The following is a 23,211-nucleotide window of genomic DNA, read 5'->3' as shown; positions in this document are numbered from 1 at the left end:
CATATTTTAAATCCTTTGAACTGATTAGATGTATTTTTTTTTGCAGGAGAACATAGAGACAGAGAGAGCCAGTAGGCAGAGAGGAACTGCATCTCCTGAACCCACTGTTGCAGGTATGTGTCATTGTTATTTATTTTGACAAAAGGATTCAAATTGCATGGAATAAAAGTCTCAGACAAAAGCCCTCTGGCAGGTTGTACTACAAGCAAAAAATTAAAACATTGCTGAGCAGGATTTATTTATTTTTTTTTTTAACTCCATAGATTATGCTGAAATTATGTCCTGCAATCAATTTTCCCAATAAACATTGCATTATAAACAGAATTAACCATTTTATAAATTTCCAAATATCTCAAGATGTGAAGTCATCTTTGAATTGTGTATCACCACCATCTAGTGGTTCAGCACTGAATTCTTGTGCTTTTTTCTTACGGGTTGATGGAAATAATGTCTTTGTTTATTCTTAAGATTGTTGTGCATACAGTATGAGAAATCATTCATTATTTTTTTTTTTTTTTTTATGGATTCTTCTGTAAAGCAGTAAAAAAGCTGAAAAACCTTTTTCTTTAAACCCTGCCTTGTGATAAGTCAGGGTCTCAGATTAAGCTTTCTCAATTCGCATGTACTTGATTAACCTACAGTTGCAATACTTTGTAGTATTCCTTAATGGTGATGCAGTCAGTTGATGCCTTTCTGGAAAAGTTGTGTTAAATCTTCTACCATCACATCCCCGAGCAGACTGCTGTCATGTTGTCTGCAACCCGCTTTCATAAACACAACTAAATTAAGAACTTGTCAAGGAGCCAAGGTGACCATCTATAAGGCCAATTTTCACAGAAGAAAATGCTTTACTCCTGAAGTAATAAAGCAGAATTCTCTTTTGTAATATGATTTGATTTTTTCCATGGAGATTGTAAAGAGTTTGTGGTCGATCAGACTGCCAAGCTGCATGATACTGTTTCCTTGTTTTCTCTATGGCCTTTCAGAGCTCAAAGAGGTACGGAGACTCATTCAGAATGATTGGAAGTTTCAGAATTTGATGAGCTGCTACCCCACCACTGATATTTTGAGTACAAGAAACCCACAAATCCAAGCCAGGTCAGAATGCTTGTCTCTGCTCAGAACATCTTTGGGATAATTAATCTCTAAATTATCTTTTGCTAGTAGAGAATGCACAAAGTGTTATTGTTGAACCCAGGGGCGTAGATTCCATGGGGGATAATCAAAACAAGCAAGTACAACCCCCCCAACATTTATGTACCATGATCAATGGAAACATGTAAATTCTTCATACTCCAAGCCCCCCCCCCCCCCATATCTATGCCCTTGGTTGAACCAATATTCTTTTGACATGAATATGGCAAATATATTTTTAACAATACTTGTGTGTGTGTTTTTTTAAAGGGAAACAAGTAAGCTTGATTTGTCTGCTCCTGGAATATATGCATCTCATTTGAAACCATGTCCGCCCAGAGACAAAGACCATATCATAACTGCGGTCTCGCTCAGTCAGAGAGACAAACCCACCGCAGGATCTTCAAAGACCTCGGTCTCTCCCTCAGACACTGCACAGCACAGAAAACTAGATCAATCCCATTCAAGATTTTCCATAGCTTCTTCACTCGAGAGTGATCTACGACTAATGAATATCAATAACTCTTCAACAACTGAACAAAAATTCTCAATCCCTAGTTCTGCTATGGAACATGAGAGTATGCCCAAGGAGAGCAAATACAGAGGAAATTCAGTAAGAGCTTCGGCGTTCAGACTGGTTCCAGCAGCTTCAGTTACAGTGTCTGGATCCACCAAAAATCTCCTCCTGAAGATGGAAGTGACTAGAGACAGTGACCTTGGCCATCTCCAGCCGACTCCTCCGACAGTGCAGAGACCAGCCAGCAGGGGGCCGAGGGGAAGCAGACACCTGTGCGTTCCTCAGCCTGACAGTCTGCTCAGTACATGACACTCTGCTATACTCTGTCAGTGGGACATCTCTGCTGTTAATGTCAAAGGTGAAACAGTTTCACAAGTTTTCTGGCCTATAAGAACCAAACTGCAAATTTGAGAGGATTCCAAAACCTACAGCCTAGGGTTTTTGCACAGTTTCAAGTTAAGGATTTTGAAATGTCTTTAAGACAATTATTTATAATGAATTTGTCCAAAAAAAAAAAAAAAAACACCCCTTACCCAAAGAGACTAAAACACAAGTCAGAGCTGATTTTTAAAATAAACTTTATTTACCATTTCAAATTGAACAGTTTAAGATACACAACTGACATGACTAAGACATTTTCGATGCAGTTTGGCCCTAAAATTGAAAAGACATGGTTAGATATGTTTGATAAAGTATTGAGCTCATGGCATTGTGCTTGTCATTCTACAACTTTGCTGTTTTATTTTGCCATGAACACAGCAGTATACACAAACAATTGTAAAGACATCACCTCTTTTAGGATGCAGGAAACGGGAAACTTGTTTTTTGTAAGTTTGTAATATTTTCTGTTGCTTTCAAACACACGATATTTTAAAGTGCTGTGACAACATGAAAATGCATGGTAATGTTGTTGTTTTTTGTTGTTTTTTAACAGACACTTTTGAATGATCGTAGGTAACAACAAGGAATTCACAGTTACTATGATTTTGTGTATAGTTATACGTCTTACAGCCACAAAATTGTGCTCAATTAATATTTCCATCTAGGACCTAGAAGTATTTGTTCGTGTGCATATTTTTTCACCAAATTCAAGTTTTTGTTTTGTTTACTCTAAAGACAGCCACCGCACCATTCCATCGCTCCCTAACAAAACTAATTTATGATATTCTATGCAATAATGACGTCTTATGTGTGAAGATTACATTTTATGACACATAGTTTCAAAGCTGAGCCATACCAGTAGCAAAGTCCACATAGAAGTATTACCAATTGTGTGCTATTTTCTAAAACATCTTATATGCCAAGAGCTGGTTGATATCTGACATGGTTTATTTATGTTAATATTCCCACATTAACGTTCCTAAATAAAAACATAGTTTTTTTTTTTTATGCATCACTAAACATTTCAAATGCATAGCGAAAATTATTCAAAGCTGGGCATGCTTTCCAAACAATCAAATGTGCTCTCTCCTTCAATTAGTTTTTACATTTTGCAGTTAATGAGAGTACAAGAAACTGGATCATGGGTAAATTAAATCCCTTTTAAATTGATAGAAATGTTTATACTGTACTTAAAGGGTTTTGCAGCACACAACAAATACTGTAAACTTCAAAATGACTACAATACTGATGTGAAAATATAACACTGTTGGCTTTAGACTGTGTCCTTCCACATTAATATGCAACTTTTCTGTATTATCTAGCATGACCAAACACTTTTGCTAAAAGCATTCCTGTATTTATTTATTTTTTTTAACTTTTTTTCCAAGTTTTAGTCCAAAGCCTTTGTTTGGCAACATGTTTGAGATCAGCTGGCTTGAGGAGGTTTAGGAAAAAAACGTAGTGTCACAGAACATTGCTAAAAATGAGTTTTAGGACTATAAAATATAAAAAGGAAAACTCTCTTACAAAGGTATGTTCTGTTTTTTTAAATGGCAATATGGATAATTACATATTAATAAAATTACATGACATGAATACTGGTAAGAACATGAACTAGGTTTGACTCAGCAGCTGAACATCCACTACACAGAGCACTCTGTAGTCTGTACACATAACATTAGCAATGTTACTATAAGAAATAAAGTAAAAACAACTAAGAAATAAACCCACCTACAGCATTTTACCCTCCCAACCCACCCTGATAAAAACAAACATAAACATACACATCAGTTGGGTTTTTGTCTTTTTTTACATTACTGTACAATGGAGAGAGAAAGAGAGAGAGAGAGAGAGAGAGAGGTGACAAGAGATGGGGAACTGTGCATGATTTGCACTTATGCATAACATTTCTACTGTAATAAAGAATGTCAACAGAGTAAAGGTCAATTTACAGTACCTAGAGACAGACACATGGCCTTCGTGTCACGTTCAAGGTCTGCGGCCCACAAATTTGACAAATGAGGCCCAAAGCAAGCTTCAATCTTGTGCATTCATATATCTGACAGCGATTAATCTTATTGTAGCTGCTGTTCATGTAGCCAGCTAAAGTGAACCAGTAAATAAAAGTGCTGTTAGTGTTGAGTCAAGTTGTTTATTGACCCCTAAACCGGGCAGCACAGAGAGTGTATGCTGCATTTTGCTGCTTTAAGCTACTTTACCAACTGTCTAACAGGAAAAGCTAGAGTTTGTGACCTGCAAGTACTGTTGTGCTTTGATGACATCACAAAAACCTAGGACTCGAACCTCTAACTACTCCCCTGAGTGTTCGATACCTCCTGTTAGGGACCATTCACACCAAATATGTCCTTGTGCTAAAAACCTAGATGTGTTTGTAACAGTTGAAGTACTTTTTAACTTGACACAGCGTCTAAAACACGTGACGCTCCTGCTAAACAGCGTGAGGCGGCACAATGGTCAAAGATGTCCTATCACAAGAACTTTTGACATTTAATTACACGTATGATATGAGTTATAGATATCCACAGTTCAGTTTTCACTAGGAAAAATACTAATTCATGATATCAGCAAAGAAATTACTTTACTGATATCACTAACACTGATTTTCACTAAAATACATTTGCACTAGTAAAAACATTAATTCTTGATATCAAGAATGACATCATTACATCATTACTCACTAAATTACATCAAATACCAATTCTTGATTTTCCAAAAATGGAATTTCAACTACTAAAAACAAGTATCTGTCATTCACGCCCGTTAAAAAAATGCAATAACAGATAATTTGTAATCAATTTCTATTTGAAATTTCAAATATGAGCTATGTACTTCTTACTGATATTTTTTTTTTTTTTTTTTACAATTATTAAATTTTTACAAGTATCTATTTCTGATATTAGCAATTAGTGAAATGCATTTTTTTTTTTTTTTTTATGTGATCATGTATTTCAACATGCTAGATTTGGTATTTCATATAACCTTGAAATGGATTATAGATATAAATAAATGTAAGAGTAATTAAAGATTCTTAAAAGGCTTTCTTGTTACAATAAACTTAAAGATATCTGAAATTAACATTGCCACTGGTGAAAACCAAATTTTTTGCTAGTTGTAATTCATTTGTAAATATCAGGAATGAACATTTGCACTAGAAACAATGAAATCATTGGTATAAAAAATTTGCGTTTTCACTAGTAAATAGTATATTATAGTACATTATAAATTGTAGTTGATCTGTGAAGTTTCAATTTCAGCTAGTAAAAAATTATAGATATCTGTAATTGCGTTTTGAACAGGAGTGAATGACAGATCATTGTGAAATTCTACTAGTGAAAATGCAATTACAAATATCAATAATCATTTCTTTTACTATTTGAAATTCCAATTTTGATATCAAGAATGTGTATTTACCTGAGTAATAACGTAATTTTTAATATTATGAATAAATGTTTTTACTAGATCGCTGATTCTTGAGATAAGTGACAAAAAATGTCTTGCATACAAAAGTCATCTATATGTTAAAAAACAAGAAATTCACAATAATAAAAATACTGGAAAAGTTCAATCTAAAGGAAATATGTATACTTATATTTTTAAATAATTTCATTAGAATTTTTTTAAATGCATGCTCTATACTTAGATGTAACTTAACTTGTCCTCAGCAAGAGGTCACAATGTTAAACTGCCAAACAAAGTGTTTAAAAATGCAACAAATTCATAAATATAAATATCAAATGAAAGGTAAGGATCTGTAAGATGTCAAACAATACATGAAGTAAACTTTAAATGATATTTTCTATAAAAAAAATAAAAATTAAAAAAAAATTAAAAAAAACTAAAAAAAAACTCCCTATCAAAGTTGTGTCATCACTTTGTGTCAGCTCTGTCAGATTTTTATAATCTTGAAAAAATCTGACAATGCCATGGTCAGCTATGACTCTGATCACCCCTGTCCCACTTCCTGCGCTGGAAAGTTTGAAAGATCTGGTAAGTTTGATAATTTTTTCATATTGAAAAAACAATGTTTAAGTCTCAAATCTGTCATTCTCACTACAATAATTTCTGTTAGAATTGTGGGATACATTTTGGCATTAGAGTTTAAGTTATAGAGGCAGCTTCAACTGAGAAAAAAAAAAAATCACCAGTGTACAATGAATGGTTAAAATGGAAAAATACTCAATTATGTCAACTCTGTCAGAATTTTCAGAACAGTGTGAAAACAGAAAATGTATAGAATGTATTTCATCACTTAACTCCTTCACTGAACACCATTATTAGATAATTAAAGACTTTACACTCTTGTTAAATGGATCAAATTAAAATAGCATGCTTTTTAGTGTGTCTGACGGAGCTGACACTAATTACAGTAAGATGCAAGTTATGAAGTGATTAAATGTCTGTTTTCAGAAAAAAAAAAAAAAAACCCTGTTCCTTTATATGGTTCATTAGCTGAGGCCTTTGTCTACAATTATATCCATTTAAAATTAATTTAGTATTAAAAAAATAAAAACTCAGATTTTAAACATGTTTTGTCCATTATCTCAAGAATCAGTGAGATATCAAAAAGTAGCATTTTCATTAATGGCAATCCCATAGCAGGTAAAAAGAATTAGCATGTTAACTAGTGAAAATTGAATTATAGATATCTATAATTTTTATCCTGCACATGATTTAATATCAAAAGGGCTTGTGATAGACGTCCATCTAGCGCATGTTTACATAGACAGAGAAAAAACCCCCATCTAAAAAACAGTTTGGACCAACACAAAAGCAAAGTGATGTGATTGACCCCTTACTTGTCCTAAAAAACATTTTTTGTCACTTTTTCTGTTAGATTGTGCATTGTGTGTGTGTGTGTGTGTGTGTGTGTGAGAGAGAGAGAGAGAGAGGAGAGAAATAACAACAAGCTACTTTGGCTTGACTATACAGTATACTGTGATTTACTGTTTAGGAGAAAAAAATAATAATCAGAAGTTTCATTATTCGATCCATAAGCACATTAGCAGCTGCATTAATAGAATCCCCCTTACGGAACATCAGACAATCTCCCAGACATATTCACAGTGTAAGCATGAATTTGTGCCACTCCAACTCTATGCATTGTAAGAGAGGGGCCTTGTTTAAACAACACTGGAATGATATGATATGTGGCATCTTGACAACAATCCATCCAGCTATATGAACTATATTCTACCATCATATGAAAGCCAATCTACAAACGTCTAAGCATAGTCAAAATATCCATTTCAGTCTGTCCCTGCCTACAAAACCAAAATAGATCACATGTGAAACCAGTCAGTCATGAGAAATAGTAAACATTGTGGTTATTACCTAATTTTCTATAGGTTCTCTTGTATGTGTATATATCATATACATCTGATTGATGCTATGTTTTCTCTGCTAAGGAAAACCTGTGGTCTTTCTGCATGCAACCTAACTGTACTAATTCAGAGTTCAATCACATGACTGCTTGGCTCAGTACAACCAGATGCTTTTAAATGAGAGATACACACCAATTCAAGTCTCTTAATATGAGTAGACAAAAAAAAAAAAAAAAGAAAAAAAAAGTATAACACACACACATAATAACAATCATACCAGCTAAGACATCAGGATATAAAGGTTTTGTGCACATGTTTTTGGTAACATGCCTATTTTTTTCTGTGAAAAGCAAGGTTAGTGTGCATACTACAGTACTGAATCTAATGAGGAACTAGCTGCTTCTGTTACCGCACACATGCTCCCCTCGCTAAGGAGATGCCTCGCAATTTAGCTTTAAAATGCCTGGAAGAGTAGACAGATTTGGCATTTCATGTGTAAGTTCCTACACGAAAACCCCTCTCCTCTCATGTCAAACACCTAACATAAGCAAATAAATCATCTCAAGGTGTTGGAAAATGTTTTGCAAAAAAAAAAAAAAAAAACCCTGAGAATGGGAAAAGTTAGTCAAGAAGGAGTTGACAAGTTATACTTCAGTCCAGATACCCCTGTCAGTGATAGCTGAAGACCAAATATTCTTTGTTTTGCATTTGTGCTCTCACTTTTCAGTTCTTGATATTCTCTTGGCCTATGCTCATTTATTGTTCTGAACACTAACACTTTTTCTAAACATCGGTTCAGGTGAATTAATCAGCTGATATTTTGAGATAACAAATCGTCCATTTTGAGATTATTGTTATCAGCCGATAACCATGTTGACTTGGCCAGTAAACAAAAGTGTTAGCTCTCCTTTGTATTAGTTCTGAAATGTACCGGCAATCCAGTCAATGTATAACAGTATTTTTTTATATATAAAGTTTCCATCCATATATAAAATCCATGCATTTAATTAAACATCAGTCACTTGCAATTTATGGCACTGGCCACTGAATAAATCATACTGATCATCCACTACACATCACCATAACTAAATGTAATCAAGATGATTCCCAAACATGGCAATGGATACAAAGTAGAAAATGATAATAATCCCACCTCAACAGTGTTATTATGGGCCTTGACAACATCGCTACAAAGATTATTTGGTCTTCAGCTTTTAACCTGACCAGCACTGCCACTTCTATAAACATAAGCCAAATCCCACTGTAGCTCCTGCTGCCACTACAGTCACGTCGCCAGTCTACTCAACACAGAGTGAAAATATTGTACAATGTGCTATATACACACTGTGTGTATGCAAACATTTCCTGTATATGAACATGTCTGCACTATTAAATTATGTGTACAAAAAGAAAAAGGTTTTGGATGACAACCAATTTCTCTAGAGGTTAGATTTCATAAAGCCCTTACAATATGTAAAGGTCTCCAGCGATAGTGGCCTGTCCCGCAAAGTGTGATAGCAGGGAGAGGGAACCGTCCTGTGGCGAGGGTGGGGAAGGGTCCTCTATGCACTCGGTGTGGGGTTCAACGTGGAGCCGTTGCTTCCAGGGATGGTGAGACCGATCTCATCCTTTTTCTCCTCCGTTTCTTTTTCCTCTTTGAGTTTCTCTTTCCCCACGTTCTTTAGCTCTTCTTTGAGAGGGCGCACTTCCATAGATTCAGGCCCCGTGGTGGCGTATCGTCCCTTACGGTGCTCCTGGAGGGCAGGGCCCCAGTTCGGGTCAGGCTTCACAGAGTTCTTCAAACGCTGCGGAAGTAACAATCGGTTAATCAACTCCGATGCAATTCTTTCAAAAGGCTTGGTGTAACTTAAAAGCCAAAGCAAGTAAATTATTTAAAGGAAATAATCAATCAGATATACAAAAAAAGTTACAGTAACTGAGAAATTTAACATTTTGCTTACTCACGTAACCCTAGTTCCCTGAAAGGAAGTAACAAGATGCTGCATCAGAAGCTAACGCTATGGGAAAACCCTTCAGGGGATGGGACTTTAAACCCTATACCATCACACCAATTCAACTGGCTGGTTATTCTTTGCATTTCGCTTATGCTGATGTCATCGTGAGCATTTAAGCCAGAGCCTAGCTTCACACGTCATAATTTTCCAAATGGAAGGAAGGAGAGCATATCTCTCGTCCCATAACTGCAAAAAATCAGTAGCTGCGGCACAGCTACTTGACGTTTTATTTCCTCCTTTCAGGGAACCAAGGTTGCATGAGTAACCAAGACGTTCCATTTCAAGAAAGTAACTTTGAAACTGCATCAGAAGCTGACACTATGGGAGCCGTATACCATAATGCCGTAGAACTGATGTACAATGCCTACTAGCCCTTACGAGGTAGTCAGAAGCATTACTGTGGCCACCCTTCTTATAGAGAAACAGGACAGAATTGGGAACAATAAGCCAATGGCTCGATGCCAGTACAGAAACAATAGCCTGCTGGGTAGTGGACCAACGTCTCAACACATATTACCATTTAGCAGGAAGGAGGGGAGCAGAGAGATCGCCTAGTGAAATATTGGGCTTTGGAACAATGACACTAGCCAAGAGGGTAGTGAAACAATGCACACATGCTCGCATTCACACCAGTGGGAATAGTGAGACCATAGTTTTTAATATAACACCGATTTTAACCATTTTTATTGGTTAGTGATCAACCCTCTTCCTCCGTGAATACATACAACACATACATACATAAATACATACATGCAAATGTGAGGAGATGCCCAAACTGCAGCCAGACATATGTCCTCTAGAGACATGCCCTTTGTCCATGCCCAAGACGAGGCCATACTCTCAGGTAGAATGAGCTTTTATACCCATGGGACATTGTATGCCTTGCTAATCACAAGCGAGTGGAATAACATCCACGACCCAGTGCGAATTTCTTTGCTTAAAGACGGCCAAACCCTTTGAGCTGCCTAAACAGCAAACAATAGTTGTTCCGATACACTGAATTTACTTGTTTGGACAGTGAACATGCATAATGCCCTTTCTCTTAGCCTCAGCTGATTCCATTTTTTTACAGGCTCAGTATGAACTCTAATAAGAGTTGCTTACCAAAAGGGCCTGAAGCACCCTGACACTAGAGTAAACCTGCTCTTCTGCTCAGGTGACCGGAGGACGTGTGTCGCATGTAGGAGACAGGTCTTGCTGAGTTTATATATGCCACAACTACAGTGCTGTCCGCAAAAGTCAGGATGTGAACTTTCTGATCGAAAGACTCTTGGAGCCAAGAGCAGGCAGTTCCAGGCGATTTATGTGGCACACAGTTTGTGCACCTTTCCAGGTGTCAAATGCCCAATGCCGGTTGCACAGGGTTCCCCAGCCTGCATTGGACACATCCGTGGTGACCATTTTGGTGAATGTCACAGTTTCCAATAAAACTCTGTTCTTCTCAATAGCTAGCATGACTTAAACAGCAACGTGTCACTATATGGCAAAGCTGACCTTGTTGACAAGCTTGTTGAGGGACCCTCGGGCTGAGCCAGCACTGGAAGGTCTCATCTGTAGCAAGCCTAGCAGGGTGATGGCAGCTGCCATCAAGCCCAGTGCCCGCTTGTACTGACACATTCATGTGTAGAAGAATTGACTGAATGCGTTTGTCGTCAGGTGCCGACATGTTTACAGAGTCAAGTTTTATTCCTAGTAAGAAATCTTGCTGACTGGGCACTAACACGCTCTTTGTTCAGTTGCCCTTTGTGGCCCCAATGTGCTAGCAACAGGTCTCTGTGCTTGCACGCTTGCACCTTTGATTGAGCAATTAGCAATCAATCACTGAGGAAACATGGATGCCGCAAGGGCTCAGCGGAGCAAGCGCAGCATCTACACATTTCGTACATGACAAAAGGCCAAGGATAACCTGAAGGGTAGAACCTTGAACTGGAATGCTGTCTCCCTTGAGGGAAAAGGGGACATGTACATCTTTGTCTGCAAATCGTTTGACACATCCCAGTCCAGTGGACAGACATGAGGCAAAATCAGTCTCTGAGTAACTACCTTGAATGGAGACTTTTAAGTGTCAAATTCAAGCACCTCAAGTCCAGTATGGGCCACATGCACTGTCCGACAAAACGGCATGAGGTGGTTGCCTTATGAAGTACATACGAAGCTGTGTTCTACTGTGCTCGGAATGGCTGCTGCCGGCTGAATGCCACCACCCATCGGGGGGTGATTGCACAGCGCAACTGAGTCAAATCAGCTAGATGTTCATGCCTCATGCAGCTGCTTCGTGGTCTGTCAGTTGTGCTGGGGCAAGGCAGAGCTCTGGCATACTTAACAGCAAATAGTGTTCCCGGTGGGGGTAAAACGGCTGGGAAAACGAGAGTGTTGTCCTGGGAATGCGGAAGAAGCCGATCCACAGGGTTTATCTAGCATACATGCCTTGCAATGAGGATTTGAGTTTGTGTTGTGACATGGTAGCGGGAGGAGAGGGGAGTGGCTTCAGTTTTCAGAATGAAAGTGTTTAACTGAGAGCAAAGCGTGTTGAGTTTCATCTGTTCGCCATGATCACAATCTCAGTCTCAGTGAGCACTGTTTCAGTGAGGGCTCAGCGCAGGCTACAAAGAGCATTTGTAATGATTGGGAAAGCTGCAGCATATTGAGGTAAAGGAGGCACTCAAGGCTTGAGCCTATGGCAAACCATCCTAAATCTTTAGGCTCTAAATCCCCTATTTTTGCAGACGGAACTCATACATTCTCATTCGTACTCATACGGTCCCTTGGGAGCCACAGAGGAGTAAGTGGGAGAAGAGAGGAGTGGCTTCGACTTTCAGAATGAAAGCGAGCTGTTGGAGTCAAGTGTTGTAAGTTTCATGCAGTCACACTGATTGCAATCAGTCTCAGTGAGAACTGTTACAGAACAGCGCTCAAACCCATCAGCCAGAGGGATGTATTTACAAGTGTGGAAAATGCTTGTGAAACATTTCCGTCTTTAAAAAGACGTATATTTCAGCAAGTGTTTGAAATGGTGCTTCTTTGCAGGTGCATGCAGTGAGAAGAGTGAAAGGAAATGTACTAAATTTACAGTTCTATAGGTGCACCTTTCTGCTTGTCTGCCATACGCTATAAACCACAGATGAAACTACAGCCAAACACTACAGATTTCTGATTTATAGCCAATTTCATGCAAATATGATATGAACCAATGGTAAAAAAAAAAAAAATAAAAAAAATAAAAAACTTTACAAATAGTCCCTCTATTCATATTTATCCACAATAAATCTTAATTAAGCAGTGAGGCACAAGTGTTATATTATGAATATAGTCATGACTGAAGGGAGCTATTAGGGTGCCAGCAACCTCTTCAGCCTATACCTCTTACCCCTTATGACTTTATTCACACCATGGCACAACCTTGTGTGCGTTATTGCTTTTATAAAACGTTTGCCACAAAATAAGAATATTAAGGGCTCAAATGTTCATTAAAATAAGAATAACTGTCAGCTATGGGTGCTGAGGCATTATCAAGAATAGCATCCAGGACTAAAACTATCCATATATTTCATATAATACACAGCTTTATATACTGTATAGAACAGCTATAGCTCTGAAGGAGCAGAACACATGTCTTACCTCTAAAAATGTAGATCCTTCAGACATAGCAATCTTAAACAGAGCATAGATGGGTATACAGATAACTGAAGACAAAGCCATGGCAAATCCAATGACCAATGACCAGCTGGGGTATACATAGTCATTGTAGGTGATAGGCTTGTACTGGATCACTGTAAAAATCAGAATGAACTGTGAAGAGACAGAAACAAAAAATAAATTATTAGGTTTGTTTGTACAATTTGTAGAAACCTGCTTCACAAAAAAGAAACCAACTGAACTGGTCTGCAAGTTTATTTGGTGAAACCATTTTAAATAGAAACTTTAGCAAATGATGGCTCAAAAGTTTCTAGTATTTCATTCACATTTACTGTAAAGCTTCTAATAATAATAATAATAATAAATGAACAAATCTATTGAATTTCAAGGTGATCCATAATCATAGCTTTAATCAAACTGATAGAGAGAAATCATCCAGCTCAGCATTGCCGTTACTCACAGTAATAATTAAAGGAGACACAAATCTCCAGCAGATCCTGAAGAAAGCTGGAGGAGGGAAGCCCAGCATCATCTCCACATCTTTAAAATAGTTTTTGTGACCTGAATGGAAACACAATGTAGAAATGAACTCCTCAGTTTACAACCAGCTGCTGTGACCTTAACACAGTCATGCAGAAAGAGACAAAAAGGACTCACCATAGACATACATTATGCAGATGCACATGATGCAAGAGATGATGACTAGAGAGAAACTAGCAGCATAGTTGTCCATAAGCAGCAACCAGTATATCCCTGCCTACATCACACACAACACAACAGCTCAGGTCAATCTGTGGATAAAAGTCACGTATGATTGCCTTTTTGAGTGTATTTTCATTACTCACCCGTGTTGTCAGTGGTACTCCAAGGAGGAAGCCTATTATAGCCACTCCCAGAGTGACGTAAGTCTTATTTTTGATAATCCAATCAGTTCCAATCTCATCTACTACAGCTGTTACCAAAGTCTCCAACAAACAGAACTATACAAACATTAGAAGAACATTATAATTACACAAAAGAAAGAAAGGAATTTTACCATACGTTTCACATTAACTACAAGTAAAACTAAATTTGCATTTCATGAAGGAAAAAAATTGTGCAATATAGCAAAATAATAATGTTTAAGTTCAGGTGAAAAAATTGTTAAAGAAAGATGTGAGTTCAAATGTAGATAAAGGTAGAAAGAGATTGATATTAATATGTAATACAGATAAAGCATAGCCAAGATAGCATAAACAGATGTAGGGAATAAACAATCACAATTAAGTATGCAAATACAGTATTGCAATGACAAATGATTACACTGCACTTTCTTTAAGTGTAAGTCAATCAGAGATTCTCAAACTTTAATCTTAAAATCCTTAAACTATAAAGTTTAAAAGACAAAAAATAGATAGAACACCTAATGGTGAAATTATCTTCAAAACAAGGTATGAACCTGTATTAATTGCAAAAAAAATTTAAAATAAAAAATACAATGCAGAAGAACCAAAAAAGGATACAAAAAATGTATAATACATTTCAATATAGTGCTGCCTTGCAAGCTGTGCAGGGATAAATATACGAAAATCTTATCTCAGTGAAAAAACAGAGAAAAACTTGCACACGCCATACTGCTAAAAAACAAAACAAAAAAAAGTGTCTTTAATGGGTCAAAACTTTAACAGTATGAATATTTATTAAAGACAATTTTTTTTTTAAACATTAAGTTAGTGTGCAAGTTTTTCTGTTTTTTGATAGTACTCTCTGACTCAGCACCTTTTTGCTGTGGTGTGAGTGTTCTTTTATGAACGTTAATCTTACCTGAGTGCCCAGGCCCAATAGAATGAGCATAAAGAAGAAGAGCAGGGACCAGAGTGGGGATATGGGCAGCAGTGTTAGGGCCTCTGGGTAGGCCACAAACGCCAGCCCCGGCCCATGATCAGCCACCTCTGACACATCCACCCCCAGATGATGAGCCATGAATCCAAGGATGGAGAAAATAACAAAGCCAGCATACACACTGGTACCACAGTTCGTTACACTGATGATGATACTGTCTCTGTTCGACATAGAGAGAAGACAAAAAATTGGTTTACAATAATATCATAATAATAACCAAATGGATGGGCACTGAAATTCATTCCAATATTTTTCAATTCAGTTCATCAGATTAAAGGGATAGTTTACTTAAAAAAAATTAAAACAATATGTTGTTTCTTCTTCTATAGAAGCAAGTCATACGGTTTGAACAACATGAGAGCGAGTAAAAGATGACAGCATTTTAAATTTTCGGTGAATGAACGCTTTAAGGGGATAGTTCACCCAAAAATCTAAATTCTGTCATTATTAACACACCCTTATGATATCCGAGGTGTGTATGACTTTCTTTCTTCAGCAGAACACATTTAAAGAAAAATAGAAATATATCTTAGATCAGTAGGTCCTTAAAATGCAAGTGAATGGAGATTTCTCTTTTGAAGCTCCAAAAATCACAGACAGTCAGCATAAACTTCATCCATACGACACCAGCTGTTAAATTAATGTCTTCTAAAGCGACACAATCAGTTTTGGTGTGATGAAGATAAATATTTAAGTACTTTTTTAACTCTAAATCATTGCTTCCGGTCAGCAGCGGTAAGCGCGTGTGACGTAATCGCACTTGAAACACGTGAGAACTGAAGCACGTGCGTCACAGCCGGAAGAGCAGCGCTGTTTAGAAGTGAGAAGGTGGTTGGTTTTGGTTTAGATCAGTATTTATATGTTTCTTTACTCACAATGGTGCGTTTGTGTGCTTATCCTGGATGTCTCAACCGAGTGGAGAACGTGAGATTACATCTGTATCATGGCAATGTGAATAAGTCACACGAGAGACTGCTTGGAATCCACCCTCTCGTGAAGCCTAACAGAAGAGATGGTTTATAGTTACTTAAATATTGATCATTTTCACACCAAAAGTGATCGTATCACTTTAGAAGACATTAATTTAACCGCTGCAGTCGTATTGATGATGTTTTTGCTGACTGTGATTTTTATAGTTTCAAAAGAGCAATCTCCATTCCCTTGCATTTTAAGGACCTACTGAGCTAAGATATTTTTCTATTTTTCATCAAATGTGTTCTGGTGAAGAAAGAAAGTCATACACACCTGGTATATCATGAGGATGAGTAAATAATGACAGAATTGTAATTTTTGGGTGAACTATACCTTTAAAGTCCGCATGTAATCAAAATTGACCCTATTTACTTTGTTAGCGCACATTACTAGTCTTGTGGCGAACAATTCATCCGTGCAAGTTAATCCACAGAAAAAAACTGTTTGTCTTCGTAATCTTCAATCAAAATCTGAAAATTAGCTTCGCCTCTGGAATGACATTCCTTCTCTGATGACGTCAGTTTGACGGCTTGGGCAGAACATCCTTTAACCACTCCCCTCCAACTGCCAGTCTGCATTGAGCTTTGACAGGGAGTAATAAAGACGCATAACAAACAGAGATGGTGAGGTGCATTTTAGTTTGTGGCTCTCCCAAAACCCTTTTCCCAATCCCCCAAATACCCTGGTTGCGGGCCCGATTGCTTGATTTTTTACATTTCGAAAAAGGAAGGTGTAACAAGGTTAGGGACGGGCAAGAAGGAGGTAGGAACCGGCTGAACCGGCTGGAATGGTCTCAAGATGGCGCCGAGTATGGCTGCTGCGTTGCGAGCTCCGACACAACATGGCAGTGTTTTATTTGTTTTGTTCACAATTCTTATGTTTTTTGTCTTGGATGTTGTCTGCCTTATTGTCTATGACAGACAAACACTTTTGGACATTGGTTCAGCAATTTCACACCATAAACCGGACTTCAAATTCCTCAATGCCGACCCGCTGTTTACAAACACGCAAGCGGAGCCCTTTGTCTGGTCAGCCCGGCCGCGAAAACGCAAAAGGAAAAGGGGAAACAGAGCCAGCGTTCTCATCAGAGTAAGACGCCGCGCAAATCGACACCCGCTACCCACTATTCTACTGGCAAATGTTCAGTCTCTGGATAACAAGCTCTGCGAGCTGAAAGTGCGGATCTCTTTCCAACGAGAGACGAGGGACTGCTGCATTATCTGCCTAACAGAAACTTGGATGTCTGCGAAGATTCCAGATTCAGCCATTGAACCCGCGGGGTTCTCCGTGCACCGAGCGGACAGAGCGAAAGACCTCTCAGGTAAAAGCAGAGGTGGTGGTGTACATTTTATGATCAACAAATCCTGGTGTGATCAGAGGAACGTACATTCTATCAAGTCTTTCTGCTCTCCTGATCTGGAATTTCTCATGCTTCTGTGTCGACCATTCTGGCTACCAGGGGAATTCACAGCGATCATTATCACTGCTGTGTACATCCTGCCACAAGCCAACACAGACCGGGCACTCAAGGAACTGTATGGGAGAATAAGTGAGCAGGAAACCGCGCACCCTGAGGCCGCGTTCATTGTGACCAGGGATTTTAATAAAGCCAGTTTCAAATCAGTCGCACTAGCGACTAATACCACCAGCACATTAGTTTCAACACACGAGGGGACCGGGTTTTGGACCATTGCTACTCTCCCTTCCGGGATGGCTACAAATCCCTCCCCCGCCCACCATTTGGCAAATCGGACCACTCTTCCATTCTGCTTCTGCCCCCTTACAGGCAGAAACTGAAACAGGAAGCACCCTCAGAACGATCCAGTGCTGGTCGGACCAATCAGACTCTACGCTACAGGACTGTTTTGATCACATGGACTGGGAGATGTTCCGGTCCGCCTCTGATGACGACATCGAGGTTTACGCTGATAGCGTAATGTGTTTCATCAAAAAGTGCATGGAGGACATAGTTCCGACCAGAACAATATGGTTCTATCTGAACCAAAAGCCATGGATAAATAGCGATGTTCACGCGGCACTTAATGTGCGGACCTCCTCTTTCAATTCCGGGAACGTGGAGGAGCATAAACAAGCCAGTTATGCCCTCCGAAAAACAGCCTATCAGAACAGCAAAACGCCAGTACAGGAACAAGATTGAAGGACAGTTTAACACCACCAACTCTAGAAGCATGTGGCAGGGAATTAACATCATCACGGACTTTAAAGGGAATAAAAACTCCGCCATGAACACCGCTGCCTCTCTCCCGGATGAGCTAAATACTTTTTATGCTCGTTTTGAGGGAAATAACACCGCCCTCACGGAGAGAGCTCTCCCGGCCGAAGCTACAAAGGTTAGTTCACTCTCCGTCTCTGTAACAGATGTAACCCGATCCTTCCGACGGGTGAATATCCGCAAAGCCGCGGGCCCAGACGGCATTCCGGGCCGTGTCATCAGAGCGTGCGCGAACCAGCTGGCTGGTGTTTTTACACATATTTTCAACCTTTCCCTCTCTTTGTCTGTAGTCCCCACATGCTTTAAAACATCCACCATTGTGCCTGTTCCAAAGCAATCAAAAATAACTTGCTTAAATGACTGGCGTCCAGTTGCTCTGACCCCCATCATCAGCAAATGCTTTGAGAGACTAATCAGAGATTACATCTGCTCTGTGCTGCCTCTCTCTCTTGACCCATTGCAGTTTGCTTACCGCAACAACCGCTCAGTTGATGATGCCATTACATCTACAATACACACTGCTCTCTCCCACCTGGTAAAAAAGAACACTTATGTGAGAATGCTGTTTGTAGACTACAGCTCAGCATTCAACACATAAGTGTTCTTTTTTACCAGGTGGGAGAGAGCAGTGTGTATTGTAGATGCACAATACAAGGTGGGAGAGAGCCTTTTTTACCAGGCTCTCTTCCACCTGGTAAAAAAGAACACTTATGTGAGAATGCTGTTTGTAGACTACAGCTCAGCATTCAACACCATAGTGCCCTCCAAGCTAGATGAGAAACTCCGGGCTCTGGGCTTAAACAGCTCGCTGTGCAGCTGGATCCTGGACTTCCTGTCAAGCAGATGCCAGGTGGTTAGAATAGGCAGCAACATCTCCTCATCACTGACCCTCAACACTGGAGCCCCACAGGGCTGTGTTCTCAGCCCACTCTTGTATACCTTGTACACACATGACTGTGTGACAACACATAGCTCCAATGCCATCATTAAGTTTGCCGATGACACGACGGTGATAGGTCTGATCACTGACAATGATGAAACAGCCTACAGAGAGGAGGTGCACACTCTGACACACTGGTGTCAGGAGCACAACCTCTCCCTCAACGTCAGTAAGACAAAGGAGCTTGTGGTGGACTTCAGAAGGAAAGACAGAGAACACAGTCCCATCACCATCAATGGAGCACCAGTGGAGAGAGTCAGCAGCTTCAAGTTCCTGGGTGTCCACATCACTGAGGAACTCACATGGTCCATCCACACTGAAGTCGTTGTGAAGAAGGCTCATCAGTGCCTCTTCTTCCTGAGACGGCTGAGGAAGTTTGGAATGAACCGCCACATCCTCACACGGTTCTACACCTGCACTGTAGAGAGCATCCTGACTGGCTGCATCTCCGCCTGGTACGGCAATAGCACAGCCCACAACGGCAAAGCACTGCAAAGGGTGGTGCGAACTGCCAGACACATCATCGGAGGTGAGCTTCCCTCCCTCCAGGAAATATATACAAGCGGTGTGTGAAAAAAGCTCGGAGGATCATCAGAGACTCCAGCCACCCGAGCCATGGGCTGTTCTCACTGCTACCATCAGGCAGGTGGTATCGCAGCATCAAGACCCGCACCAGCCGACTCCATGATAGCTTCTTCCCCCAAGCAATCAGACTTTTGAACTCTTGATCTCCCACGATCAAAATACATCAGCACTGCACTTTAATATTATTATTACTCTTACTCTTATATCTCACACCGGACTGTCATAAATTATATTATTATTATATTATATTATATTCTCTCTTAACAACTTACTATCAACCGATAGCCTGAATGTCAATACAGTACAATACAACCTACTGTACATTCTATATATCTACTATATATACTTTTTTATTTTTATTGAATAATGTGTATCTATATTGTGCATATTGTATACTGTACAGTGTATGTTATTATTTGTATATTGTGTTGTGTGTAATTATGTGTATATTAGACTTTAAATTGTGTTGTGTTAATTTGATGTTATTGTAAATTGGTATACGTCTCATCACTGTCACGACTGTTATATTGATCGGAATTGCACCCAAGAATTTCACACACCATTGCACTTGTGTATATGGCTGTGTGACAATAAATGTGATTTGATTTGATTTGAACAGTCAAAATAATGTTTAATGAAAACTTAAAAAGACACAAACATAAACATACACGGCAGCTGCGTGTGGCTCTCTCTCTCCCAAACTGCCGCATCCGGCTTGGCTTTATCCCTCTCCTCGGCTGATTAGCCCGATTGGGGGCCGGCCGTGCACACTCATGGCAGGTAGCGAGTAGTCCTCCATAACTGATTGTAAACTGGCATTTAGATCTGCCTCTATTTCTGAATGGCACGCCTAATTTTCTAGATCCAATCAATTCCCAGTGGATAAAATCAAGCCCCGCCCTCTATTTTTTCTCACTCAGTATTCCATTTCACTCAGAAATACGTCACGATACTGAAGTAAAGTCGGTCGCAACTTCCGTTACATGCGGACTTTAAGGTTTTTATATGCATTAAGCAATACCAGCCACATGGGGGAGCTACAGAGTAATGCATCCTAATGGAAAGTCTCCTAGCATGTTGGTACAATACTGCACTGTTGATACAAAACTGAGCTCTCAGATTGATGCTACTATTTTGTCTTTTTCCTGCATTTTTTTAAAAAAAAAAATGTTTGCTGTCTCTCTCCTTTTTCTTATCTGTATATATTTTTTTTCAGTACACACTTCTCCAGCTTTCTACCAAGGCTGCTAATCTCCATTCTCGTTAACGTCCAACTCTATCCATATCAGTAAAGCTGTGTGATGATTGTTAATTGAAACACTCCCATCTTCATCTCCCACTGCAATAGTGATCCTTACAGAAGACAGGAAAACATTCTATTTTGCCCATCAAAATCAGAAAGTTTTTTTTATTTTTTTATGCAATTAAATGAAGTGGTCATTACCTGAAACAGTTATTATGAAACTTGTTATATGAAGCCATGGTAATAAGCCCACCCCAGGCACATCCCAGAGAGTAGAAAATCTGAGAAGCTGCATCCCCCCACACCTATAGAACACAAAATATATGGTATTATGCTAAAATAGTACAACATCAATTATCTTTATCTGCTATATTAACACTGTTTGTGTTTCACGAAAGAGAGAAAGAAAGAAAGAAAGAAAGAAAGAAGAAAGAAAGAAAGAAAGTCATATGGGTTTGGAACATGAGTATATGACAGAATTTTCAGTTTTAGGTGAATTATACATATATGCTGCATATGAACCTTGGCATCTATAATTTTCTGCCACTGAGGGGTCAGGTAGTATTTGATGCCACTGATGGCACCATCCAGTGTGATTCCTCTGATGAAAAGAATAGTCAACACCACATAAGGGAAGGTCGCTGTGAAATAGACCACCTGAAGAAAGACAGCATTTTAAAACAAAGTCAGAAACACTTGCCAAATATTCCAGAATTAGACCAAGTGCTAAACTAATGAAGCTTTTAATGTTACGGGCCACCAGGTTATGCGTGGTAGGTAATTTTGCACTATGTAAACAAGGCTGATAGGCATTGTTTTTTAATCCACTGGAATTATTATTTATTTTTATTTTTTTGGTATGACATCTAGCTAAACGATCAACACCATGGTATTAAACAGTGCAGCCCATTGAATGTATGTCTATCCCTCACGTCCTGGTCTACAGTATACTGTATGTGTATTACATGTATTTTTTGTACAGTGTAAAACTATAAAATTGTTTTGTCCCCCCTGAAGGAGTTGAAGGATATTCTACTAACCTTGCCTGAGGATTTAACTCCTCGAATTAGACAGAGGAACACCACAACCCAAGACACAGCCAGACAACCAAGAATGGGCAGACGCACCTCTCCAAAGTTCCCAATACCATCAGAGATATTCAGCACATAGTTCCTGTGAGCGCAAAATCAGTGAGGCAGAGAATGTAAGAGAATGTAGGATCTACAATTTTTAAGCCAGAGTGTGGTTTCCTGTCCATGTAAAACTAAAATATTTCCTATGGCCATTACTGTGCAGCATAAAAAACCTCATTGGTCAAATTTACCATGCTAATCTTTACTAGTTTTTATGTGATTCCATGAGTTTTCTTTCAAGTTAAATATCTGAACTAAATAGAAGCTTTCTATAAGCAAGCAATTGGAAATTTCAAGACAGCCCCATCAAAAACAACCTCAGCCACACAATGAATGAGTTTACAGAAGGAAAGAACAAGAATGTCTTTCATACTACAGTGACAACATGACCCTGAGAGCACAAATCATTTATAAAGATGTTAGCCCGGTTGCATACCCATCTCATGGTCAAAGCCTCGTATTCTCTGACTACTGGCAGTAAAGTGAAGCATTCATTCAAACCCGCATACTACAACACAGTCACACACTTAGAAAAACAAAACATTCTGTTCCACTGTCTTAGGTCAGTCTACTCTGTGTTCAAGCATTATTCAACAAACACATCTGTCAAGTCCAATTAATCCTGATCCCAACATCAAGACAAATGCATAAGCATTACAACATGACTAGACCAAACAAACAGATTAGTAATTATCAGCCTTTAATCATCAAGTTTACAACAGAGAAATTTAAAATGAGTGTATAGTACTTTTGAATGGCTATAAAGAGAGTAATAGAGTGCATTTACAATTATCTTGGTGTAAACTTTTGGGCTCCTCAATAAGATATCTTAGTTCCCAGTGTATTGATACTTGTGTAAATATCTGTGAAGCTTCACCACAGCCATAAAACAAAGTCGGCTTTCTCTGCCAGAGTCAGGACTGTTAAATCTTAGTGCAGCAAAAAACAAAAAAATAAAATATAAGTAGTTGTAGTTGACACATAACATGTCCATGTTTAAGTTTTTCGCTATTTTTAATCACCTATTTGCCTTCACTTGTATATTTTAAATGGACCATAGATGTGATAAAATGCATTTTTAAAAGAACGTATATTCCAATAGTCTCTCACTAAATACAAGGTAAAAAAATAAAATAAATAAAAAACGCATGCAAAATAATTATAGACGAATTGGGGAGGAAGAAAAGTTTTAGATGGGA

The 23,211-nt window shown here is 38.7% G+C and overlaps 2 protein-coding genes across 2 annotated transcripts in view; one reads left to right on the top strand and one right to left on the bottom strand.

Moving 5' to 3' along the window:
- The window catches only part of ccdc24 (coiled-coil domain containing 24), a 33,232-nt gene extending 29,453 nt beyond the window's left edge, over nucleotides 1–3,779 (top strand). The window contains exons 7-9 of the mRNA XM_051699192.1: nucleotides 47–113; nucleotides 987–1,098; nucleotides 1,405–3,779. Of these exons, the coding sequence (XP_051555152.1) occupies nucleotides 47–113; nucleotides 987–1,098; nucleotides 1,405–1,960 (735 nt within the window). The 3' untranslated portion in view covers nucleotides 1,961–3,779. The remainder of the gene's footprint in view (nucleotides 1–46; nucleotides 114–986; nucleotides 1,099–1,404) is intronic.
- A 1,170-nt stretch (nucleotides 3,780–4,949) lies between these two features.
- LOC127441594 (sodium- and chloride-dependent glycine transporter 1-like) overlaps nucleotides 4,950–23,211 on the bottom strand; it is a 40,469-nt gene continuing 22,207 nt past the window's right edge. Inside the window, exons 5-13 of the mRNA XM_051699189.1 lie at nucleotides 21,920–22,052; nucleotides 21,402–21,536; nucleotides 21,081–21,184; nucleotides 14,829–15,066; nucleotides 13,871–14,005; nucleotides 13,683–13,782; nucleotides 13,486–13,586; nucleotides 13,008–13,178; nucleotides 4,950–9,179 (exon numbers count right to left, since the gene is read on the bottom strand). Coding sequence (XP_051555149.1) covers nucleotides 8,937–9,179; nucleotides 13,008–13,178; nucleotides 13,486–13,586; nucleotides 13,683–13,782; nucleotides 13,871–14,005; nucleotides 14,829–15,066; nucleotides 21,081–21,184; nucleotides 21,402–21,536; nucleotides 21,920–22,052 — 1,360 coding nt within the window. The 3' untranslated portion in view covers nucleotides 4,950–8,936. The remainder of the gene's footprint in view (nucleotides 9,180–13,007; nucleotides 13,179–13,485; nucleotides 13,587–13,682; nucleotides 13,783–13,870; nucleotides 14,006–14,828; nucleotides 15,067–21,080; nucleotides 21,185–21,401; nucleotides 21,537–21,919; nucleotides 22,053–23,211) is intronic.

This window comes from Myxocyprinus asiaticus, chromosome 5, assembly GCF_019703515.2.
Source record: "Myxocyprinus asiaticus isolate MX2 ecotype Aquarium Trade chromosome 5, UBuf_Myxa_2, whole genome shotgun sequence".
Lineage (NCBI taxonomy): Eukaryota > Metazoa > Chordata > Actinopteri > Cypriniformes > Catostomidae > Myxocyprinus > Myxocyprinus asiaticus.
This window is presented reverse-complemented; position numbering and strand designations above follow the sequence as displayed.